Source organism: Panthera uncia, assembly GCF_023721935.1.
Source record: "Panthera uncia isolate 11264 chromosome A3 unlocalized genomic scaffold, Puncia_PCG_1.0 HiC_scaffold_11, whole genome shotgun sequence".
Taxonomy (NCBI): domain Eukaryota; kingdom Metazoa; phylum Chordata; class Mammalia; order Carnivora; family Felidae; genus Panthera; species Panthera uncia.
This window is the reverse complement of record NW_026057578.1, coordinates 66,031,497-66,056,344: the sequence shown is the minus strand read 5'-3', so window position 1 is coordinate 66,056,344 and position 24,848 is coordinate 66,031,497. Positions and strand designations below refer to the sequence as shown.

The 24,848-nt window shown below is 39.4% G+C and overlaps 1 protein-coding gene across 1 annotated transcript in view; it reads right to left on the bottom strand.

Annotated features, from left to right (window-relative positions):
• Positions 1–2,422: 2,422 nt before the first annotated feature.
• STON1 (stonin 1) overlaps positions 2,423–24,848 on the bottom strand; it is a 56,028-nt gene continuing 33,602 nt past the window's right edge. Inside the window, exons 2-4 of the mRNA XM_049651457.1 lie at positions 15,792–17,766; positions 7,920–8,122; positions 2,423–5,652 (exon numbers count right to left, since the gene is read on the bottom strand). Coding sequence (XP_049507414.1) covers positions 5,578–5,652; positions 7,920–8,122; positions 15,792–17,721 — 2,208 coding nt within the window. The 5' untranslated portion in view covers positions 17,722–17,766 and the 3' untranslated portion in view covers positions 2,423–5,577. The remainder of the gene's footprint in view (positions 5,653–7,919; positions 8,123–15,791; positions 17,767–24,848) is intronic.

Sequence of the window (24,848 nt, the reverse complement as noted above, 5' to 3'; positions counted from 1 at the left end):
TTTTTTTTTTGTCTCTGTAGTACTCAAAAATATTTAGAGATAAGCATGGTATTTAAATCTCTGGGATGTGTAAAATTGTATTCAACAGCATTTTTAGACAGGGCATTAAGAATACTTAAAGTGTTTGTCTACTGCATTAATTTTAATTATACTCCACTGGACTCACAATGGTTTGAAATGCTTTACAAAATGCCCCCAAGATCTTTTATTAATCATAATACAAGCACCACCAAACTCAAAAGCTCGAACTCTGGGTAGCAGCAGCTTGCCTGCGAGCACCCTCTTCTGTTTCAAAAGTATATGGCAATTTTCATTACGTGGAATTCACAATTCTAGGCAGCACAAAATGGGCTTTTCAGGGAAATGTCGACAAACACAATCATATTATTTAAATATACTGTCCTCCCACCTGAGGTTTGTCAGGCTGTTCTGGAGCAGATAGAGGAGGGGAAGATGAGGGGAAAGTTGCAACCCCAGAAGTTAATGGTGATTTGCATTTCATCCCCGGGAAGTCTCTGAGAAATGAACTTTAATCTAAAACATGAAGCAACTAGTCTAATCTGTTTTCCTTTTCCTTACAGACAGAATCCGATTTTAAAGGCAAAATATTACCTGCAGCTTTTATCTAAGGTATTCTCTGTAACTCAGCGATTTGCTTTCTGACTTGCAATCCTGTCTTGCTTTAAAAATTAATGTACAAATTCATATTTAGATGCTAGTTCTAAGCAGGAACGTACTAATGCAATTATAATCAGAAAAACCTTTTGTTCCATATAAACTGGGAAAATATGCAGGGAATGAGGTTGAATCTTATGAAATTGCCATTAAGAATGGGTAAATATTGCCCATTTCATATGGTTCAACCAAATACACCCAGTCCTGTGCTTTAGGACCCTGGATAAGAGCACTAAGAGGGGCTGAGAGAGACATAGCAAAATCTAGTGGAATCACGGTGTGTCTACACACAATGGGGGCTGGGTAGTCTAGGTGGAGTTGATATAAAACAGGAAAGAACTGATTGATGTCAATTTGAGGGATTTTATTAGAAATATAATCAGCTTATGCTATTTGATTCTTTTGTTGTTCCTGCAGAACGAGCCAAACCCTGCTCATTCCAGTAGTGGCTAAAACAGCGCTTAATGATCTGGCCACTATGAGGTTTATTTCCTGATGCAGTTTTGAAATTTAACTTCTATAGCTAGATAAAAATTGAATTTCAACACATGGCAGCTTTCTTATAAAAAGGGCAAGCAGAGAGGTTGTTAGGTTGGTTTTTATTAGAACTGATGGATCTTCGTATCTTTTATGGCCTCCCACCCAACACACACCTTATCTGAAATATATTCTGTACAGTTGCATAAAAATCGTTTATGAAACTGAAAATAGATTCCTTTAAATGAGTATCATTTCTATAATAGTAGTTGCCAAAGTTTGAAAATTCCTTAAAATTCTCCTGTGGACAAAGTTCGTATTGGTGTCGGGAAAAATTAGGAGAGTTTTTTTTTTTTAAGACTTACGCATTTTTGAGAGACAGAGTGTGAGTGGGGGAGGGGCAGAGAGAGACTAAGACACGGAATCTGAACAGGCTTCAGGCTCTGAGCTGTCAGCACAGATAATGACGTGGGCTTGAACTCACTGACCCCAAGATCAAAACCTGAGCTGAAGTCAGACACCCAATGGACTTAACCACTCAGGAGCCACTAGGAAAACCTTTCTTTCAACAGCAGGTGCCCTATTAGCTCATTTGTCCAGGTTATCAACATCTTTCATTTTCTTTGAGCTATTGTCCAACTCTGTAAATTTTAGAAAACTGGTATTAATGTCCATGATCCTTGTCCATACAAATGCAAATTAGGGGCACCTGGGTGGCTCAGTCGGTTAAGTGTCCTACTTCAGCACAGGTCATGATCTTGTGGTCCTTGAGTTCCAGCCCCACGCTAGTCTCTGTACTGACAGCTCAGAGCCTGGAGCCTGCCTCGGATTCTGTTTCTCCCTCTCCCTCTGAACCTCCCCTCCCCTCTCAAAAATAAATAAATATTAAAGACAATTAAATTTTAAAAAAACAAATGCAAATTAATTGTAGGTAAACTGATTGTTGATTATTGCCCTATGAATAGGTCCATTTTGCATCTATTTATAAGCTGATTTCAGAATCCTTATTGCCTGTGTCTCTGCTCTTTGAATTGTCCTTGGAACCAGATGTAACATCTTACCAGTTCCCTCATTACTTAATGAGCTAACTTGTGATGTAACATCTTACCAGTTCCCTCATTACTTAATGAGCTAAAACTTGGGCATGTCCATATATATATATATATATATATGTATGTCCATATATATATATATATGTATATTTTTTTATAAGAGTAATGACTATACCCTCTTTTAAAAATCATCCTTTCACATCACAGATTGTAGTTTGATGGTGTTATTTTTCCAGAATGTGCCAAGATTCCATGTTCAGTGACTCCTTAATAATGAAGCACTATACATTTGCCTGACAGAGAGTCAATTGTTTAAGATCCTTGAAATTGATTTCATACAAAAAAAAAAAAAAAAAAACAGTCCCAGACCTTGCAAAAACAGATATAAGTCCATTGCACAGCAAGAACCATTTGAAATACATCTTTAATTTTAAAAAATCAATATGCAATCTACAAAATATTTTGTTACATGATTATTAAGGCTCAACCTGTTTTATATTTGTATTGCTATGACATAAAATCATATTTTGAGTAAGATATAGTAATACTTATTGTTAAGGAAGACCTTCTAACTGAATTTATAAGAAAAAGGGCTGTATCATAAATACAGTTCCAGAATGGAGGAAACTAAAACCCTAAAACTGTCCCAATATATAAATCAGGTCAAAATGCTAGCCTTTATTTATGTGCTGGAAAGTAATTATTTTCATACATTTTTAATGGATCAACTATTTTCATTCTCATAGAAAAAGGACATGTACTTAAATTCAGACCTGTACAAATGATCAGGTAACCATCAAGCCATGAATTCATTTACACGGTTAGCATGATCCTTTGACTGGTAAGGCAACCAGAGCAGAACATCTAGTCTCATACTGGTCAACTCCTTGGAACTCTGCCATTGTATCCATCAAACAACTGATCCCCAAATGGTCAAACTCATAAAGGGTTGATCTAAATGACCTAAATTAAAACACTAGAAAGGATTTCCTCCTTCACACACATCCTTCCTCCCTCCCCAACTTAAAAGCAGGGGGGTTGTTGTTGTTTTGAAGATTATCATTTAGTTTCTGACAAAGGAAATTTCACTTCTTAATTTGTAAGTCTAAATGAATTCCACCTGATTTTTCACTTAGAGCACCATGGTCACATTTGACCTTCTGCCATTTCTGAGGTCAGAAGAATTGTATTAAAAAGCCTCTCCTCCCTTCACAGAATGTTAATTTAACGCTAAGTAATGAATATTTAAAGATCCTAATAGATGTGCAAATTAACAATTATGCTGTAGCACCCTGCTGTTAATGCTATCAACCTTTGCATTGCTGCAGAAACCAATTTGAGCTTTAGTCAGCCTTTTTGTTACTGCGTTTTCAACACTGAATCTTGAGATGCTCCAAAGGCTGGGTGGCTGGTGGGTAAATGACCCCAGCAGTGAGGTACCCACAAATACTGGGCAACCTGTGAAGCATGAGAGGTGATTAATTGAATGCTTTGCTGAAATTATTTGGAAGTGTAAATATTCATTAAGTTCATCTGAATCAGACTCTGAGTTCTTTACGGGCAGGATGCCATAAAACAGATTTAAAAGGAATGGCAGTAATTAACCCAGCTGACTTCCCTGGGATCATGGAACAGCATCAGGTCCAGCCTGCCTCCATATTTGTTCTGAGCATGACTGCAGTCACTCCAGAATGTGCCACACCAGATGATGGGGAAAGATAGTGGAATTTTTTTTTCTAGTGACACACACACAAATTTCCCCTCCCATGCAATCAACAGTGAGTCTCCAACATATGACATTATGCGTACTGTATCAAGTGAAGTTTAAAAGAACAATACCAATTCATTTTAACAGTCAACTTTTGCATTCTCTGTTTTTAAAGTAAAATAATGATGAGCAATAAAATCCGCTGATTGATACAGATTATCAGAAGTGTTTGTTTTTAATCTATTTTGAACAGATTAAAATGAATGTAGTACAATATTAAATAAAACATATGACATCAAGTCTGTGGGCCAACAAATAAATGCTGTTTGAAAGAACATTATTATATCATCAGCTCTGACTCAAAAGATATCTGATAAATAGGGAAATATGCCTCCTAATCATATTTAAGATTCAATATAAATTGAAGGTGTATAATACCACATGGAGGGCATTGTTTTTTCGGACTAAAAAATCTGTAGAATATGGAATTCATAGATTTTAAGTCTGACCTTTCACTGTAAATATTGAAAGAAAATTATAAACAGAATTTGAACTGCTGATGCTATTGGTTTTTTATTAGAAACCAAGCATTTACCTGACTTGGAAGAATAGAGATGTCACCTCGTAAAAATTCAGGTAGAATAATCTAGTGTCTTTCATTTTCTTCATCTTTTAAAGAAAAATACTCTAAATTAAGCAGAATTAGCATAAATAGCATGATAGCAGTACAAGCATAAAATAATCATAATATCATTTAGACTTCTACTCAAGAGAGGCTTATGTTAATTACAAATAATACTTTATCAAAAATACATTCTTAGAGCCTGTACTTTTGGGAGACAATATTCATGAACTTTAAAAATTCATCTCTAATATACATAAATATTTTAACTAGTGTCCAATACCATTCCATTCTGAAAGGAATCTCTCCAAGCAAAAGGCAATATGTCTTAGTGACTTGTACTAAAATATGTATATCAACAGAAATAGCTTCTTTGCAACACACACCAGAACACAAATACATTTTGAAAATGATAACACTGTGGGGAAAGACAGGTACCAAATACAGTCGATGATTACTCACCAATGTAGGAAGAGGACAGGAAGATAAATTATTCAAAATCAGATGCTTCCACATCTCCATTTTAGCCTGTGGTTTCAGCCTCATTCTACACCTAGCCACATTCCACAGATGAGCAAGAGGGAAAATTGAGTATTTCGCTTTATGTCTCCTTTGAATGCCTCACCCTCCAGTAGAGGTGCTAAGAAGAGCAAGAAGAGACGGGACTGGAAGATAATAAATGTGGCCCCCAGGTGATCCAGAGTGCAAAACAGTGAGCCACTGAGTAATGAAAAACTCCAAAACCCTTTAGCCAAGCTGGTTGTCTGGTAGCACATTGAGTAACAGTGACTCTGAGTTTTAATGGGAAACAAAGACATCATACAAACTATAGACACATTTTAGATGAAACTCTTGCAGCACAAACATATCAAAAGCATAAAATACAGATTGTTTGCTTTCAGGTCTCCACTTCTCTAAACAAGGCCATTGGACCTGTCCGAACCCCTCTATTCAGAAGTCATTTCCACGGCACAGAGCAGATCTTTGTATGGTTTCTGTCAATTGCATATTTGAAAAGTGGGTCATCATTTACTCTTTCCACTCTACTGAGTTACGCAGTCACCAGCTTTATCTGGGTCTTCTCCATCGATTTTAATCCTCTTCTTTTCTATTTCAACCTGTATGCGAAAGCGAAACATGGCAACATTAACAAACACAGAACTAACACTGTTCAGTCCTACTTCATGCATGTGGCAAGGACCGCAGCCACCTCATCCTTTGGACACACAGTGCCTCCACGGTGTCATGCTAGCCCCGAGTGAGGCAGCCTGCTCTCCTCTTGAGCTTCGCAAATCCTTCCCTCTAGGGTCAGATCTTGTAGAGGACTGAAACTCTCCTCCCTTCTAAGTCAGACATAGGGTTTAGAAAAGTACACAGAATACATACACTGATAAGACATTTAGAGTCCTGGATAGATGTGTGAACAACTATACCCCCAAGTATCATATATGGAGCCTTTGGCCCCCTTGAAATTTATAACTCACCCAAAATCTTCTAATTAAAATGAACTACTTTACAAACTAGTAAACCAGATGGACAGAACCATCCACCTGCCCCTCATCTTTTTCATTTCATCTCAAGTGTTACTGCTTCACAGAGAGGCGCTCCTGGGCCATCTGAGATAAGGAAGCCCTCCATCATTCTCTATCTTAGTCCCCTATTTTATTCTCTTCTTAGAATCTGTCACTATGTGAAACTATTTATTTGTTTACAAACTATGTTTTGTTCCCTGACTAGAAGGTATGCTTCACGAGGTCAGGGACCTGTGTCTTGTTCACTTTTGTGTCTCCAGCATCTAGAGTGGTACCTGGCACTTTGAAATTGCTCAAATACTTATTAAATAGAAGGTGACATTTTGAAACCGCCTGTCACCAAGTGTGGATCAATTAGTAAATACTATTAAAGCAGCAGGGACTCTGTTATATAATTTTGGGCTGTCCTCTAAAACAATAGGAAACTGGAAGGACCCATGCATAGGAAAATAGGAATCAATGAATTCTCCATTGTATTTGACCCACATTTCAGTCACATCTAGTACTGATACATCTAGTGTGACAGGTCAGGTTCTCCAAGAAGCAGACTCTGAGATGGAGACCGGCATGTGGAAAGTGTACCTGGGGAATACTGTCGGGGTCAATGTCTGTTGGGGGAGGAAAGGGAGGGAAGGAAGCAGACAGAAAGAAGTCGGGCTGTAATGCAGTCACCATAAAGGCTCTAGCCAGGTGAGCTGAAGCTAGGAGGGCTGCAGAGTTAACCCAAGCTGAGGCAAGAGGGTATTAATACACCTGCATCCACCAGGAAGGGGGTGTGACCCAGGCCAAGGCAGCTTTCTTCAGCAGGGCAATTCCCAGCTGCTGAGGGACTAAGTCCTTCCATCCCAAAGGGGCTGCACACAATGGTACTCACCCATAATTAATTTTATCAATAGAAAAAAAAATCACTGGTCCCAAACATATAGGCTTATAAACAGATGGTCCAAAATAAAGAAAAAACCGTGAATTCTATTAGTATATCATAAACCCACCCATTGGTGTTGATGATGTTTTATATAATCACACCATTTCAAGACACTGGGGGAAATATGTGACAGAAGTTACCTCTATTATTTACTAACTTTGAAGATGAAAAGGAAAAGCAAGTTTAGAAATAGGTGCAAGTAAAAAAAGAAAGAAAAAGAAAGAAAGAAAGAATGAAAGAAAGAAAGAAAGAAAGAAAGAAAGAAAGAAAGAAAGAAAGAAACAGATGCAAGTGTATGTCACTCTTTAACTCATCTGGCATAAAAATGCAGAAGAGCTGATGGTAAACACTTAACATTGGTAGAATAACTCAGTATTTCCCAAAGGGTGCTCCACAGAATACTATTCCAGAAGATACTGACAGGTGTTCCACATGTACATGCCCATAGAGACAAGATTCAATAAGCAATGAGTTGGGAGAAACTGAGTCAAGTCTAACAAGTTTCTTTATTGCAGGACTTCTCAGAGCCTTCACTTAGCATTAATTTAGTGTATAGCATTCCCCAACTTACTTTTCTCTTGGATCACTATGTGTGTTCCATAGAACACATCTTGAAAAATGTTATTCTAACATAATTTTTATTACAAAGATGCTTCTGGAATGTGAATTTGTTTTTAACGCCCTGTTTTTCATCGAGTGCTGAATTAAGTGGCACTGGTGCTCAAGCTCCTGACATTTTCTAGAACTGAGAGAAACTTGGCTTACTGGTGACCATCAGGTTTCCAGGACGGGGCTCTTTTCTAGGTCACATAAACACACATACATATACATATACACAGTCATTCAAAAGGGCAAAACAAATATCTAATGCCAAATTAGGCCACAGCTCCAGAAGCTTCAACTTCAACCAAAGAGCTTTGGGATATACCTGAATGTTGTAGCAAGCTCTCTGATGAACATGTTTCTGTGGCTGGAAATCACTCTCCACACCCAGAGACCTGACCTCTGTCCCTGAGGCACAGGTGTCAAGCATTCCAAACTGAACAGTAGCAAATGGATACCAATCAGAGGGAATTTCTTGGTCTGATCCAAGTTCTAGTTTGTATGACAAGCAATGGGGATGATCAGGACCTTGAAGAAAAAAGCAAATGATCAAAGGATTTCAATGGCCATTGAACATTTCTCCTAAGCATAAGAAGTATCCATCCCTCTCCTTAATAAACAATTCTGTTAGCACTATAATGAAAGTGGCATAAATTCCATTTAAACAACATACCATCAAAATTCACGATTTTGCACCAACTAGGGGAAATCTATCTGCATTTTATAACTACTGGCTTTAAAAGAAGTATAAACTCATTACTATATATATGATATATTAACTCCTAAAGTTTTTAATTAAAAGCATATTAAGTTTCTTTAATTACATATGACTAATATTTATATTAAGCATCATTATTTGGTTATAATATACATGGAATGTGTTTAAAAAAAATTCTTTCCCTTAAGTAGACTGAATAAGCTCTTACAATAATTCTTAACTTATTCATTTTCTCACCACTGTTTCTTGATAGATAATGCAAAGGTAAACTTCAGCCCAAATTGGGTCACATCATTAAAATTTCTAACTTTTTGAAGTAAAGTTTACAAAAATTGCATTACATTTTGGAAACTACTCTAGGCCAAGAATTCTTTTTTCAGTAGAATGGATTATTCTTTACTAGGGTAATTCTCGCTCACCCTCCAAAAGCTTTGCCTGGAATGGATGTACGGTGTAGAGATAGGCATATTTGCTTTCAGTGCTTCAATCTAATATTTGTTTCCACTTAATTCCATTTGCCATGTATGGAGCATCTAGCCTCTGCTAGGCCAGGCTCTGCGCCAGACCCAGGGACATTGGATATACGCAACGATTTTAAGTGGGGCCGCGTAACATGTATGTATGTGTGTGTGTGCACGTGTTACCATAGAGTAAAAAATATATATGTTTTCAGTGCAATCACTGTAGTAACTCTACAAAGTTGTGTGATTCTGTTGTGTCGTCCACAGCACCTACATATCCAGCGCAGCTATCTTTACTTAAATAAATGTATGAGATGACAGTTATTTGAAAAGCCAGATTAAATTACTTTACCACTGACATACCTCAAGAAAGAACACTTCCATCAGAATATAGCTCTAGGCACAAAAACAAGGGTTTAAAGGATTCCACTTAATTCTTAAAAGATAAATTGCCTTTCACTCCTTACAACCTGTTCCTTGTAGAGAAACTAATAGAATTCTAAGGCTGTAAAAGGCCTTGAGAAGTCATCAATCAATTAACCAACAGCTGCTCATTAGCCATCTCCACCACTTACATGTAGCGCAGGACAGCCATGGCCTCTGAGGTGCTCTAAGCTACCCAGATCACTGCAGGCAAGTGAGAACTTTATTCACACACACACACACCCAGGGGAGATTCCATAATCCATTACCCTTTCTAGTCTGCAGTCTGCAGCAAGGAGGCAGTAAACTTATTTAAACTTAATTCAGGCACTCTTAGGTCCTTTATGGCACGGTGGCTAAGAACACAAACACTGGACCCAGATTGTGCACAGCCCAATCCCAACTCTGCTAATTAACAGCTGTAATCCTAGGCAAGTTACTTGGTCTGTCTGAGCCTGTTTCCTCATCTAAACACGGGAGTGATGAGGGGCGCCTGGGTGTCTCAGTCGGTTGAACATCTGACTTTGGCTCAGGTCATGATCTTGCAGTTCGTGAGTTTAAGCCCCGCGTCGGACTCTGTGCTGACAGCTCGGAGCCTGGAGTCTGCTTTGGATTCTGTGTCTCCCTTTCTCTATCCCTTCCCTGCTCATGCTCTGTCTCTCTGTCTCTCAAAGATGAATAAACGTTAAAAAAAAATTTTTTTTAATGGGAGTTATGATGTTGGTGATGATAACATGAACCTTACAGGATTGTTCGGAGGATTAAACAAACCAGTGGGCACACGTGGAGCATGAGAGCCATGGTATACTACTATAGCTGTACAGAAGTGCTGGCTGCATATGATTACTTTGCAAAATGCTCTTCAATTATAAATCCACTATTTTTATTTAACTACTACAATTTTGATAATGAAGGGACCATGAATTCTATACTTTCAGACTGGAAATGATATTGGAGATGGTCTAATTTGATAGTCACATTTTATTTTTTTAATCTGTCATATTTTTTTAAGTTTCTTTTGAAAGAGAGAAAGAACGTGAGTGAGCAGGGGACGGGCAGAGAGAGAGGGAGAGAGGAAATCCCAAGCAGGATCTGCACTGTCAGCAAAGAGCCTGACGCAGGGCTCGATCTTACCAAACGTGAGATCATGACCTGAGCCAAAACCAAGAGTTGGACACTTAACCGACTGAGTGCCCAGGTGCCCCTGATATTCACATTTTAAAGGAAAAAATTCTTTTGGAACTTTTGCACTCGAGATTACTCACATTGAAGACCTAGTAGTATTCCAAAAATGTTAGAAACAAACTTTTTCTACCTGCTTTCCTAAAAAATTGGTAAAAGATAAAGGAGAGCATTTTTCCCTTCAAGTTTTCTGGCATGTTTTTCCTGGCTTTTTAAAACTCTAAATACTCTACAGTGTTTAATCACACACTCCCCCTTTAGACTTTGATCTCTGTGCAAAGAGGTATCATATCTGTCCTTAGCACAATGTCTGGCACATTTAAGGCTCAAAGGATATTTGTCAAATTCGTGAACAAATGAATAGAAGATAGAGGGACATCAGGTTATCTATCTCAGTAGTTTCCAGCAGGGGGCACTCTAGGGCTTTGGTAATGGTTACTCTCCAAATTTCGGACTGGGAAGGTAAATCACAAACCACCTCAGTCTACTAAGTATACGGATGGTCCTTCTTGAACTAAAATATTTCACATCTGAAAGTGAATTGTTGAGAGTTGGAGGGAATGAATGGCAGGAGGATGACACAAGTGGGGAGAGGGCAACCAATGTGCAGATGACAGCATGAAAACAAGCAAGCTTTCTCTAAAAATTGGTAACATGGGAAGGTAAGAGACAGATATATTAATTGGCACCCCCCTTACCACTCCCACTCCCCTAATTCTATGCTCTCTGCACCTCCTGTGACTAACCAGTGTTCCCATCTGTCCTCCCCACCCCACCCCCACCCCCACAAAGGATGGCGCTACCAGGCCATCCTTTGCTGTGAAATCAAAGACCTGCCCACTTTGTTAAAAGAATATTAAGCACTGGCATGCTGGTAAAAGGCCAGTAGCCCTTCCCACCTCCCTTGAAATCACATGGAAGTGAAAAGGAAAGGTCAATCCTGATCTCAAAAACTCACAGGAGGAAAGGCATTATATATATATATAAACTAGTAGACTAGTTCATATATTCTCTTTCAGTTTCCAGTTTTAAAATATTTTTTTCTAATAGTACTGGTTGTTCAGAAACTTGCTTAAAAAGGGTAATGTTTTAAAGACTTTTTAAAAAGATCCTATTCTTTAAACACCCAATTGATTTAAAAATTGTATAGAGAACTAGAGATGCATTCAAATAATCTGCTACTCTTTGCATGGCCCGTGAGCCAGTAGCATTTGTATCGCCTGAGCAGTGTGGGATTCAGGGGACCTCAGTCTACATTTAAAAAAAATTTTTTAACGTTTATTTATTTTTGAGACAGAGAGAGACAGAGCATGAACGGGGGAGGGTCAGAGAGAGAGGGAGACACAGAATCCGAAACAGGCTCCAGGCTCTGAGCGGTCAGCACAGAGCCTGACGCGGGGCTTGAACTCACGGACCGCGAGATCATGACCTGAGCCGAAGTCGGACGCTTAACCGACTGAGCCACCCAGGCGCCCCATCAGTCTACATTTTAAAAAGGTGATTCACAGGGCACCTGGGTGGCTCAGTCAGTTAAGTGTCCAACTCTTGATTTCAGCTTAGATCATGATCTCATGGTCATGAGGTTGGGCCCAGCATTGGGATCTGAGCTCAGAGCTTGCTTGGGATTCTCCCTCTCCCTCTGCCTCTCCCTGGCTCATTCTCTCTCTCTCTCTGTCAAAATAAATAAACATTTTTTTTAATAATTCAAATTAAAAGTGATTCACATGCACACAAAAGTTTAAGAAGCACTGTCTTAGGATAAAGATTTCCTCTCTGCCCCAACCTTACTCTTTCTACACTTCTCCTCCACAGGCAAATTGCCAGGCACCCTCTCAGTCTTTGCATTACCCTCCCCACCCACATGGTGAAGCCACATGACAGACCACAGGATCACCAGTGTCCTGCTCCAGCCCAGCTTCTCCCTGCCCCTCTAGACTGCACTTGACACAGCCCCCCTGCCTTTTGTCTAGGCCCCCTTTTGGCCCACAGATCTGATCTGAACAAAGCATCTTTGATCCCAAAGGATTTGTTCTGTGAATTATCACCATATAATTGACTGGAATGCCTGGTGCTATGACCGTCTTCTAGAATTCCTGAAGGCCAGCCTCTCTGGGAACATCCACTCTTGTAACGGTTCATAGCGAGCTCAGCTGCTAGCAAATGTGGGTGGTAGGCAAGAAAGACTCAAGGAGACCCAGGAACACAGAGCAGGGGGGAAGGACCTGTGCCTAGAGGACCAGAACAGGTGTCACAGCAGAGCTACCAGGTCAGAGGTTCTCAACTCTGGCTGCATGCCTTTTACCCACCCCAAGTATGTGGGCCTCACTCCCACAGAGCCTGATTGGTCAGGATGGGGCCTAAATACGGGTCTGTTTTTAAAGCTCTAATGATTCTAAGGACTCTAATATGCTGCCAGGGCTGAGAAACAGATTTTAAAAGGAGTAAAGAGAGGATCCCAAGTGATCTCAGCCAATGGCACTATGGATCACCTATTCACCAAAGCCAGAGCCTTCAACCTCCTTGCACTCCTTCTGTCCCCCATACCCACAGGTAATCTATCCTTTTCATGGGGACACCTCCTTTGAATTTCTCACCCATCCCTCACTCCTTCTGGGCGCTCCCACTGCCACTGGCATTGTTCATCAGGCCTCCCTATGTCTATAATCTGCTCCTGAATTTCTCCTCTGCATTGTATGCCTGACTTCCTAAAACAGAAAGGATGGTTGAAACATGGATGATTCTGTCACAGTAGAGCCTGAAAACACTCCAGAAGCCGTGCTGACAAACTCCATACCCCAAGGCATGGCTCACAGTGTCCTTCCTGCCTCAGTCCCAAAAGATAACTAAGATCCCCCACCTACATGTCTGATTCTGCTTTTTCTATCCCTGATAGAATCCTACTGATTCTTCCACACCAGGTTTAACTCTAGTGTCCCCTGCAGTTTATCACTCCTTTCTCTGGAATCCCTACTATATACACTTGTACATGCCTAGCATACAGCACACTTCCACATAGTGTATTTTCATACTTGCTTCCAGGTCAGTCTCCCCTACTAGGCTGCTACGTTTCTGGAAGTGGGAAGCATGTCTGCATCTGTCTCCCAAGCACCCAGCACAGAGCCAGTACCTACAGGAAGTTTGTGGAATGAATGGGTCTTCTCAATAAATTCTTGGTGAATGAATCAATTAACTATACCATTAGCTCTGGGAAAATACAGGTTATAAAAATACAGGATCATTTTCACAAGAACATTTACATGTTGTTCTCCTTCCAAATAAATGATTCCTATGGGTTCTCACTTTGAAAAATAAGCATGGTTGCCCTGATTGGGTCTAGCAGGAGTGTCTGCTCTGAGGCAGAACAGCTGGAATGGGTTCTTTGTGAGCCTGTCCCCTGTCCCTCTTGACCCCACCTGGACAGGCCAGCAGGATGAGCCCCTAGTGCTCCTCTCTGAGGCATAATCAGGAGTCAGGTTATCACCCAGACATCAGGAGACATGTATGGGTTGAGGACATTACAGTAGGTATTCCAGCCTGCCTTCCTCTCTTTCCCTTTGCCTTTAGCAAAATAAAAAGCAATAATATTATGATTTATATAACCCCTTTCATCTAAAAGTAGCACAGATGACTTTGAGGATAGATCATTTGGAACTTTGTACTCAAAACTTCAAAACTTGTTTCCCTAGGATGAAGATAACCTGAGAATGGTTTTAACTTGCTTCTCCAGCAAAGTTATAAAAGGCAGGAAACACCACCTCTGTGGATTGTGTCACGGAAGATATTCCCATCACACAGGAGTTGACCAGGAGGCACCACTAGAAGCCATCCAATGTGACCATGCCACCCCATCACCACCTCGCCCTGCCTTAAGCCTGAGCTGTCCTTGATGTTCCTTGGGACTAGAACCATAACTAATATGAGTCATGAGAACACTGCAGAGCAGAATTCGCCATCAACCGAGAAGTGGGGGCGGTGTCAGGGAGGACGACTGCGCAGGGGCTTCCCTTTTGCACAAGGGCCTGGGGCTCTTCAGCCACCCGGCTGTGTCTCTCGCCTACTGGGCCCTGTCTCTTGCCCGAGCTACAATCAGAAGACAGGTGTTAAGCCAGCAAACTGCAAGTCAGACAAGGTGGTCCTGCACTCCCCAAAGACATGGTCCATGCTACCCCTCAAATCCATCATAGTCTGGAGCTTGCTCTTCCTTCCCCCAGAACACTGCAAGGCCTGCAGAGCAGTGTCTCTCAACCCTGGCACACATCAGGTTCACCTGGGGAGCCCTAGAAACATACAGGTGCTTAGGCCCCTCCCTCAGACATTCCAATTTAATTGGCATGGAGTAGAGCCTGGACATGAAAATTATTTGAAAGCTCTCAGGCTATCCTAACATACAGCCAAGTTTGAGAAACACTGCTATAGGTCTGCCCCAAATAAAAATGCTTCTTCTGAAGTCCACAGCCTGAAGGGTCCTAAAATGAAATTAATTTTCCCTGAAGGACTAGACCAGCTGTGAACTATTTAGAAGCAGGGATCAGATCTTATTTATCTTTAGCCCTGGCACCCAATGTGGCACTTGGTTTACCTGATGTGCTCAGTAAAGGTTTGACTGAATGAGTGAATACATCAACTCAGATCCCCCAAATTAGCTCCATAACCCAATGTTCTGCTAGAAATAACTGGACTAAAACAGGGAGCAGCCTTAATTTCAAAGTTTGCTTTTTTGCTCTATTATATACACCCACAACTAAGTTACTATTCTGAAATAAATGCAGTGCTATGACTCTACTTTTAAAGTTCTGAATTTCTAGATTCATTGTTTTCTTGGCAAGAAAATTTAAAAATTAACTGAATTTTTAATGCTTGGGCTGTTGTCTACTTAATTCTGAAACAACTAGCCAATATGGCCAAATTAATTCAGCCAATGAAATCAATTTGGGTAAAACTGAAAGGCAATCTTATTTTGAAATAGGAGGGAATAAAACCTAAGGAGAATGTGGTACTGGCTGAGAATACAAAAAAAGTTCAGGTATATTCACAGATGAGAGATCTTTAAAGGTTAATTGGGGAGTCTTAGCTCTGTGAGCAATATTTTTAATATTTGAGGTTGGTGGTTGATGTCAAAAAGTCCAACTAGAAATTTTCCCTCAGTGCCACCATTCACAACAAAATCTTAGCTTAGGATTTTTTTTATGGTATTAAAAAATTTGTTTTAAGGTAAACTTATCTGGTAGAAATAGGCACAGAGAACAAAAATAAATCAGCTGTTTGACTAAATGTTCCACCTCCTACCAAGCGATGTAAGCAAGGCCTCACTGGACTGAAGTTATCTATCTCAGCCTGGTTTCAACCCAAGAAGACAAGTGAAAACGTTTAAGCTATTTCATGTGAAAATCAACTTGGGGTATTGAATATTTACTTGAATTTTTATCAGGAAGCCGGTCTATCTTCCATACCACGGCCCGGTAGGCACTCTCATATTTTGCTGACCCCACAGTGACCTGTATAACAGGTTCTGATTCAGGTTCATGTAAACTCCCTAGACATGCCCGGCGGTTCATTTTGGCTTTCAGGGACTTCTGCCTCTGGAGGTTCATGGTCCAGAGGGCCTTGATCCACTGTGATGGGACAGGAAAGTGTATCATTATGTTGTCACAGGACCTCAAGGAACTGGCAGAGGAAGATCTCTGAGCCAATGGGGCCATGTTGACAAAGGCCTGAAGCTCCACATACGCCCCCTGGACAACCACTACAGACTTCAGGGAAAAGGGAAGATCCTCCCCGTTATACAAAGTCTTAAAACGCATCAGTTCAAACCGGCAGGCGTCCAGTGGTACAAACTTAATGATTCTTGATTGCCCGAATTCTTGTGCTTTCACACACTTATGAAAATGATAGTCGAGAATATCAATCCCCTTCTTTTCTGGGTCTTTTTCAAAGTAGCGATCATTTCGCTTCTGCAGCTCGAGGTCATTCAAGGTTAAAAAGCATTCTGTGTTCCCATTTACAAAAGAGAGGCAATAGATCTGAGTTATGACAGCACTTTCAACCAATTTTCCTTCTTCTTTAGTGATTTTGCCCCAAAAGTTGTCCACAATTTCTAGGGAAATTTCTTGTTCCTCATAGTTCTTTTTTGGTTTTGAACTAGCTGGCAGCTTTGTCAGCTCCTCCTCCACAGTAGTCAGGAAGTCAAGGAAATCGTGGTACTCTGTGGACCCCAACTTCAGCATCTGTTCGATGTCTGGTTCATGAACTACTTCTGTCTTAGAATGGTATTTCCTTTTTTCTGTGTAAGACACATGTTCAATCTTCACAGTATGGATTTTTCCTGCCACACTACAGTTCTCAACTTTTGGTTCAGAAAGCCTGCAATGTGGATCGAGCTGTAACTCCTTAAATGGTTTTTCTAACCCCTTCTCATAATACATTTGCAAAATTCCTCCAGGTAAGACTTTTAGAAAAATTGGTCCCCACTGACGGGAAGACATCATGTTCTTCTTCTCGGGAATTCTCAACATAAAAGACCATCCGGGTTTTGGCTGACTCCTGAAGAGCATGGGGGGGACAAAGGAAGAGGCAGTGTCTTCACCATACAGAGACTGCATAGACAAATTTCCATATGAGTCTTGGTTCTCAGCTGATTGAAGATGTTCAAGCTTCTCACAGATATAGTTGAGTGAACACTGATTTAAGCTTTTTTGATCGATAGGCATCTCTTTGTCTCTTGGTGGGTAAGCCTTTCTGCTTCCTGAAGGGTCAAAGATGAACTGGGAAGCACTGCCTTCATCTTTCCAAAATGGACTTGAAAAAGCACAGTCCTCCCGAAAATACTGAAACTGGGGAGTATCACTTTGAAACCCTAGGCTTTCAGCCTGGGGAGGGCTAACTTCTTCCAGAAGACCCACTTTGGGAGCTGGATGTGTACATGAGTGGTCACTGGGTAAGGAAGCATGGGATAAACAAGTTGGTTTGCTAGGCAATAAGGAAGAGCCTGCTCCTGATATTGTAAGTGGACTGTTTGAGGATGATTCTGGGATAGGATAAAGCATATGAGTCCCTGCTTTGGGGATGCCAGGAATACCTGGGAAGTCCTTCGTAGGTGTAGAAAGAGGAGAGTTACTTGGAGGTCCTGGACTAAAGTAAAAGTCTATGATGGGAGAGGAGAGGGGGGTATTGCTGGCAGAGGAAGATCCACTGGGAAACTCCTTAGCACCAGAGAGGTTCAGCTTAAGTCCATTTGGCCTACAAATGCCTTGATTCTCCAGAGGTAAATTCTTTGACTTTTGAGAAGATTGAAAAGCAGGGTCATCATCAAATGTGACCCAGTTGCCTGGGTTTGTGGAACACATCTTTGGAATCAGATTGTGGTCTTGTCAATGAATCAGATATGGTGTCTGTTAAAGGAGAAAGAGATAATAAGAATATTAAATGAGGAGGAGGAGAAAATTCCAGTTACTTTAGTTCTGAGAAATAGGTGATTTAAAAGCAACCAGGGGCACCTGGCTGGCTGAGTCAGTAGAGCATGCCACTCTTGATCTCGGGATCATGAGTTCAAGCCCCCATTCTGGGCACAGAGCTTACTTACAAAATAAATAAATAAATAGAATAAAATGTTGTCACAAATAAAAGTTAAAAAACAAAAGAATAAAAATAAAAGCAACAAGATTTACAGATTGACTGAGTTCAAATAAATGCTTAAGAACTGTAATACTTCTGATGGCTAAATGGATTTTTTAAAAAAATGCAAGATCTAACCATATGCTGTGTACTAGAGACTCATTTGAGATTTAAGGACACACTTTCAGTTGAAAGTAAAAGGATGTAAAAAGATACTCTATACAAACAGAAACAAAATGAGAGCAGGCAGGAGTGGCCATACTAACATTGGACAAAATAGACTTTACATCAAAAACTGTCACAAGAGACAATGAAGGACATATATAATGATAAAAGGGCCAGTTCACCAGGAAGATATAACAATTACAAGTATATATAAAGCCAACATCAGAGCACCCAAATATATGAAACAAACATTAAAAAACTGAAGACAGTAATAGCAACACAATAATATCAGAATTTCAATCCTCCATTTTCAATAATGGATAGAACATCCACAAAGAAACAGAGGACTTGAACAACACAACAGACCAAGTGGACATTTCCACACAACAGCAGCAGAATATATGTTCTTGGGTCACCTGGGTGGCTCAGTTGGTTGAGCTTCCAACTTCGACTCAGGTCATGATCTAACGGTTCATGAGTTCTAGCCCTGCACTACTGACAGCTCAGAGCCTGGAGCCTGTTTCGGATTCTGTATCTCCCTCTCTCTCTGCCCCTCCCCTGCTCATACTCTGTTTCTCTCTGTCTTTCAAAAGTAAATAAACGTTAAAAACAATTTTTTTTTAAAGAATACATGTTCTTCGTAAGCATACACAAAACATCCTCCAGGACAGATCACATGTTATGTCACAAAACGAGTCTTAACAAATTTAAGAAGACTGTAATCATATACAATATCCTGTCTGACCACATCAGAACGAAACTGGAAATCAACAGATGGAGGAAAACTGGAAAATTCACAAATGTAGAAATTGAACAACACACTCTTGAACAACTAATAGGCCAAAGAAAAATCAAAAGGGAAATCAGAAAATATTTTGAGGTAAGCAAAGTGAAAACACAACAAACCAAAACTTATGGATGTAGCAAAAGCAATAGAAAGAGTGGAGTTTATTATTAAAAAAGAAGATCTCAGATAAACAACCTAATGTTACAGCTCAAGGAACTAGAAAAACAAACTAAGCCCAAAGTTAAAGGAAGAAAAGAAAGAATAAACATTATGGCAGAAGTAAATGGAGTAGAGAATATAAAATAGAAAAAAAAAAGGAAAACTAAGAGTTGTGTTTTTTTTTTTAAAGATCAACAAAATTGACAAACTTTTAGCTAGATGGAGAAAAAAAGAAAATCCTCAAAGCCAGAAATGAAAGATGTGACATTAAACTTATGTCACAGAGGGGCGCCCGGGTGGCTCAGGGGTAAGCATCCGACTTTGGCTCAAGTCATGATCTCACAGTTTGTGGGTTCGGACCCTGCATCAGAGTCTGTGCCGACAGCTCAGAGCCTGGAGCCTGCTTCGGATTCTTTGTCTCTCTCTCTCTCTCTCTCTCTCTCTCTGCCCCTCCCCAGCTCACGCTTTTTCTCTCTCTCTCTCTCAAAAATAAATAAACATTACAAAGAATTAAAAAAAACTTACGTCACAGAAATAAAATAAATGATTATTTTATTATTTTATTATTGACCATTATGAACAACTATATGCCAACAATGTGGATAACCAAGAAGAAATGGACAAATTCCTAGAAACATACACCGACAATGACTGAATCATAAAATAACAAGAAATCTGACCAGATCTGTAATTAGTAAAGAGACTGAAGTGGTAGTCAAAACCTCCCAAAAAATAAAAGCTCAGACCCAGATGGTTTCACTGGAGAATCTACCAAACATTTAGAGAAGAATTAACACCAATCCTTCTCAAACTCTTCCAAGAAACTGAAGAGGAGGGAACACTTTCACACTCATTTTATGAGGCCGGCATTGCTCTGACACCAAAGCCAAAGACACTACAAGAAAAGAAAACTACAGGCCAATATCCCTCATGAATGCAAAATCCTCAACAAAATATTAGCAAGTCAACTTCAACAGCAGATTAAAAGGATCATACACTATTACCAAGTGGGATTTATCCTTGTGATGCAAGGATATTTCCAACATATGAAAATCAACACAGCAATACATCACATCAACAGAACAAAGGATAAATATCACATGATCACCTCAATAAATACAAAAAAAGCACCTGACAAACTCTAATGCCTTTTCATGATAAGAAACCACTGAACAAACTGGGAATAGAAGGAAATTACTTTAACATAATAATAAAGGCCATCTATGAAAAGCCCATGGTAACTAACAGCATACTCAATGGTGAAAAACTGAAAGCTTTTCCTCTAAAATCAGGAACAAGGCAAGGATGCTCACTCTTGCCACTTCTATTTACACAGTACTGGAAGTCTTAACAAGAGCAATTAGGCAAGAAAAAGAAATAAAAGGCAACTAAATTAAAAAGGAAGAAGTTACATTTTGTCTGTTTATAGATGATCTGACCTTATATGTAGAAAGCCCTAATAATTCCACACACACACACACACACACACACACACACACACACACGTTAGAACTGATAAACAAATTAAAGTTGCAGGATACAAAATCAACAAACAAAAATAAGTTGCATTTCTATACACATACAATTAACAATCCAAAAACAAAATTAAGAAAACAATCCCATGTACAATAGTATCAAAAAAATAATAAAACACTTAGAAATAAACAAAAAAGGGCAAAAGACTTTTTTTTAATGTTTATTTTTGAGAGACAGAGACAGAGCATGAGCAGGGAAGGGTCAGAGAGAGAAGGAGACACAGAATCTGAAGCAGGCTGCGGGCTCTGCACTGTCAGCACAGAGCCTGATGCTGGGCTCGAACTCATGAACCTTGAGATCATGACCTGAGCCAAAGTTGAACACTCAACCAACTGAGCCACCCAAGTGCCCCAAAAGACTTCTTTTTAAGTGTATTTGAGAGAGATAGCATGCATGTGCACACACAAGTGGGGAAGGGGAGAGGAAGGGGCGGTCGAGAGAGAAAATCCCAAGCAGGCTTCATGTGTGATGTGGGGGCTTGAACTCATGAACCACAAGACGATGACCTGAGCCAAAAGCAAGAGTCAGACTGAGCTATGCAGGCGCCCCTGTTTTTTTTTTAAAGGGGAAAAAGACTTTTACACTGAAAACTACAAAGTAATGTTGCTGAATGAAATTAAACAAGACATAAAAAGATATCTCACATTCATAAATGGGAAGACTTAATATTGTTAAAATGTCCACACTACCCAAAGCAATCTACAGATTCAGTGCAATCCCTATCAAAATGACATTTTGCAGAAATAGAAAAAACAATCATAAAATACATATCGAATCTCAAAGGTCTTTGAATAGCCAAAACAATCTTGAGAAAGATAAAGGTGGAGGCTTTACACACTCTAACTTTGAAACATATTACAAAGCTATGGTACTCAAAACAGTATAGTACTGGCATAAAAGCAGATAAAGAGACCAATGGAGCAGAATATTAATTCCAGAAATAAACCCATACACAAGGTCAAATGATCCTCAACAAAGGTGCCAAGATTATACAATGAGGAAAGGATAGTCTCTTCAACAAACTGTGTTGGGAAAACAGATATCCACATGTAATAAAAAAAAAAAAAATGACATTGGACCCTTATTTTATATCATACGCAAAAAACAATTATAAATGGATTATAAACATTAAGACTTAAACATAAGACCTGATATTATAAACCTCCTATAAAAAAAAAAGAGGAAATCTTGATGACATTAGTCTTGGCAATGATTTCTTGGATAGGGTACCAAAAGTACAAGAAACAAAAGCATAAGACTTAAACATAAAACCTGAAATTATAAAACTCCTATTAAAAAAAAACAAGAGGAAAAGCTTGGTCTTGGCAATGATTTCTTGGACAGGATACCAAAAGTACAAGCAACAAACGCAAAAATAGACAAGTGGGACTACATCAAACTAAAAAGCTTCTGTACAGAAAAGGAACCAATTAACAGAGTGAAAATCCATGGAATGGGAGAAAATATTTACAAACCATATATCTGATGAGGGTTTAAATCCAAAAGGTATAAGGAACTACTGCTCAATAACAACAACAACAAACAATTTAAAAATGGGCAACAGACTTGAGTAGACATTTCTCCAAAGAAGACACACAAATGGATAACAGGTATATTAAAAGATGCTCAGCATCACTAATCACCAGGGAAATGCAAATCAAAACCACAATATCACCTTATACATGTTAGGATGGCCGTTACCAAAATGAACCCAAAATAAAACCAAACAAAACCAAACAAAAAACATAAAATAACAAGTGTTGACAAGGATGTGGAGAAATTAGAACCCTTGTGGATTGTTGGTGGGAATTGAGAAAACAGCATAGAGGCCCCTCAAAATTTTTTAAATAGAACTACCATGTATATGAGCCAGCAATCCCACTTATGTAAATTTATCCAAGAAAATTGAAAACAGGATCTCCAAGAGATATCTGCACTCTTCTGTTCATTTCAGCATTATTCCCAACAGCCAAGAGGTGGAAACAACCTAAATGTCCATCACCTGATGAATGGGTGAAGAAAATGTGGTATATATACATACAACGAATATTATTCAGCCTTAAAAAGTAAGGAAATTCTGGCACATGCCATAACATAAATGAACCTTAAGAACATTATGTTAAATGAAACAAGCCAGTCACAAAAAGGCAAATACTCTATGATTCCACTTACATGAGGTATCTAAAGTAGTCAAATGCAAAAAAGAGAGAGAGAGAAGGAGAGAGATCAACTGCATAGAAGCAGAAAGGAGAATGGTGGGGTGGGGTGAGGAGAGGGGAAAGGGGTGGCTGTTCAATGGGTACAGAGTTGTAGTTGTGCAAGATGAAAGAGTGCTAGAAATTTGTTGTAAAACAGTGTGCATATAGTTAATAATACTGAACTATACACTTAAAAATATGTTAAGAGGGTAAACAAATTGTTAAAAATGTTATTTTTTACCACCACTAAAAAAAACCTACAACACTTTTTCATCAATTCAGGAAGTATATGAATGAGGACTGTGTAGTCAGACCTTACTGGTGTTGCAGAAAATACAGAAGATAGAAACCCAATTTATAATGAACCTATAACCTATTGACAGCCCCCCAAATATGTGAGGTTTATAGGTTTGAAACATTTTGAGATTCATGACCTAATTTATCAAAACAACCCTGGGAGGTATATATCATTTCCATTTCATAGCTGAGATTACTTGGGTTTAGAGTCATTGCCTAAAGCTGTCTCACTGATAAGAGACAGAACTAAGATTTTTTTTAATAACAACTTTATTAAGATACAATTCACACACTAAAATTTATCCTTTTTTTAAAAAAAATGACAATTCAGTAGTGTTTAGTATATTCAGAGTTGTACAGCCATCACCACTATTTCCAGAATGTTCTTATCACCCCCAAAATATACCTGTACCTATTAGCAGTCACTCCCCTTTCTCCCCACCCCTACCCCCAAGTCCTGACAACCACTAATAGACTTTTTTAATTTGCCTGGTCTGAACATTTTATATAGATAGGATTTACAACATACGGCCTTCTATGTCTGATTTCTCTCACTTGGCATAATGTTTTCAAAGTTCATCTGTGTTGTAGCATGTATCAGTACTTCTTCATTCCTTTTGGTGGCTGAATAACATTTCATTGTGAAGATAGTCTCCATTTTGTTTATCCATTCATCAGTTGATGGGCATTTGGTTTATTTCTATTTTTTTAGCTATTATGAATAGTAAGCTTTTGTATAAGTTATATATAAGTTTTGGTGTGATCATTTTTCTCGGGTATATACCTAAGTTTGGAAAGAACCAGGATTTGAGCACAGATCACTTCATCCTGAGCTAATACAATATAAACTATTGAGATCATTCTAATGGCATCAGAGGCAATGAGCTGTATAGGCCACAGCACAGACCTGGAGGGTTGGGTACCCTGAATGCCGGGTGCTGCTCTGTCACTCACCAGCTATGGGGCAAAGCCACTCTGGACATTCAGTGATTCGAGTAGAATCATCTCTAAGGTAAGTCCTTTCCCACTCTAAAATAATTCTATGGTGGTTGACATCCAACCAAAATTTTTTTCAAAAGCAGAAATTGTGCTACTGCTGGGAGTTTTGACCAAACTTCCAAACTGACAGAGAGAAAAACTCCATGAGATGTACTGATATGAAAACTCAAAACCTGCTGGAACACAGCCATGAGAAAGGCATATTTTTCTCCCTCCAGCCAGCCTTCCCGCTTCCCCTTGTGGATAATGAGGGCTCAACCAGTGCAATCATTCAAGCCTGGAAAAGAGCCAACACAGAGAGAGCAAGCCTGGGGCTCCACTGGGGACAGGGCACATTCACTGTTGTCATTTGCTAAATCCGCACATTCCTGAGGGCACAAAAACACACAGTAGAGCAGCAGTCCAGGCCAGCTGGCTCTCTCTGGAGGGCATTTCACTGTCACTGCCCTCGGGCTGGAGTTCCACAAAGCACTTTCCCTTCCAAGCAGGCACAGCCTGTTTCAATGAGATACCACCAGGAGGCACAGAGGCAGGAAATCAGCAGCAATGTTTCTTGACCCATCCCATTCCATTCTCTTTAGGGTGAGAGATTGTGTAAATATTTATGTTAGTTGGGTTTATTAAAAAGAAAGAAAAAGAGAAGACCAAGAGAAGAAATAAGTACGCTTTGGATAGAATCTTATTCTGATCTACAGAAAACGTTTTGCCTCATCTGTTT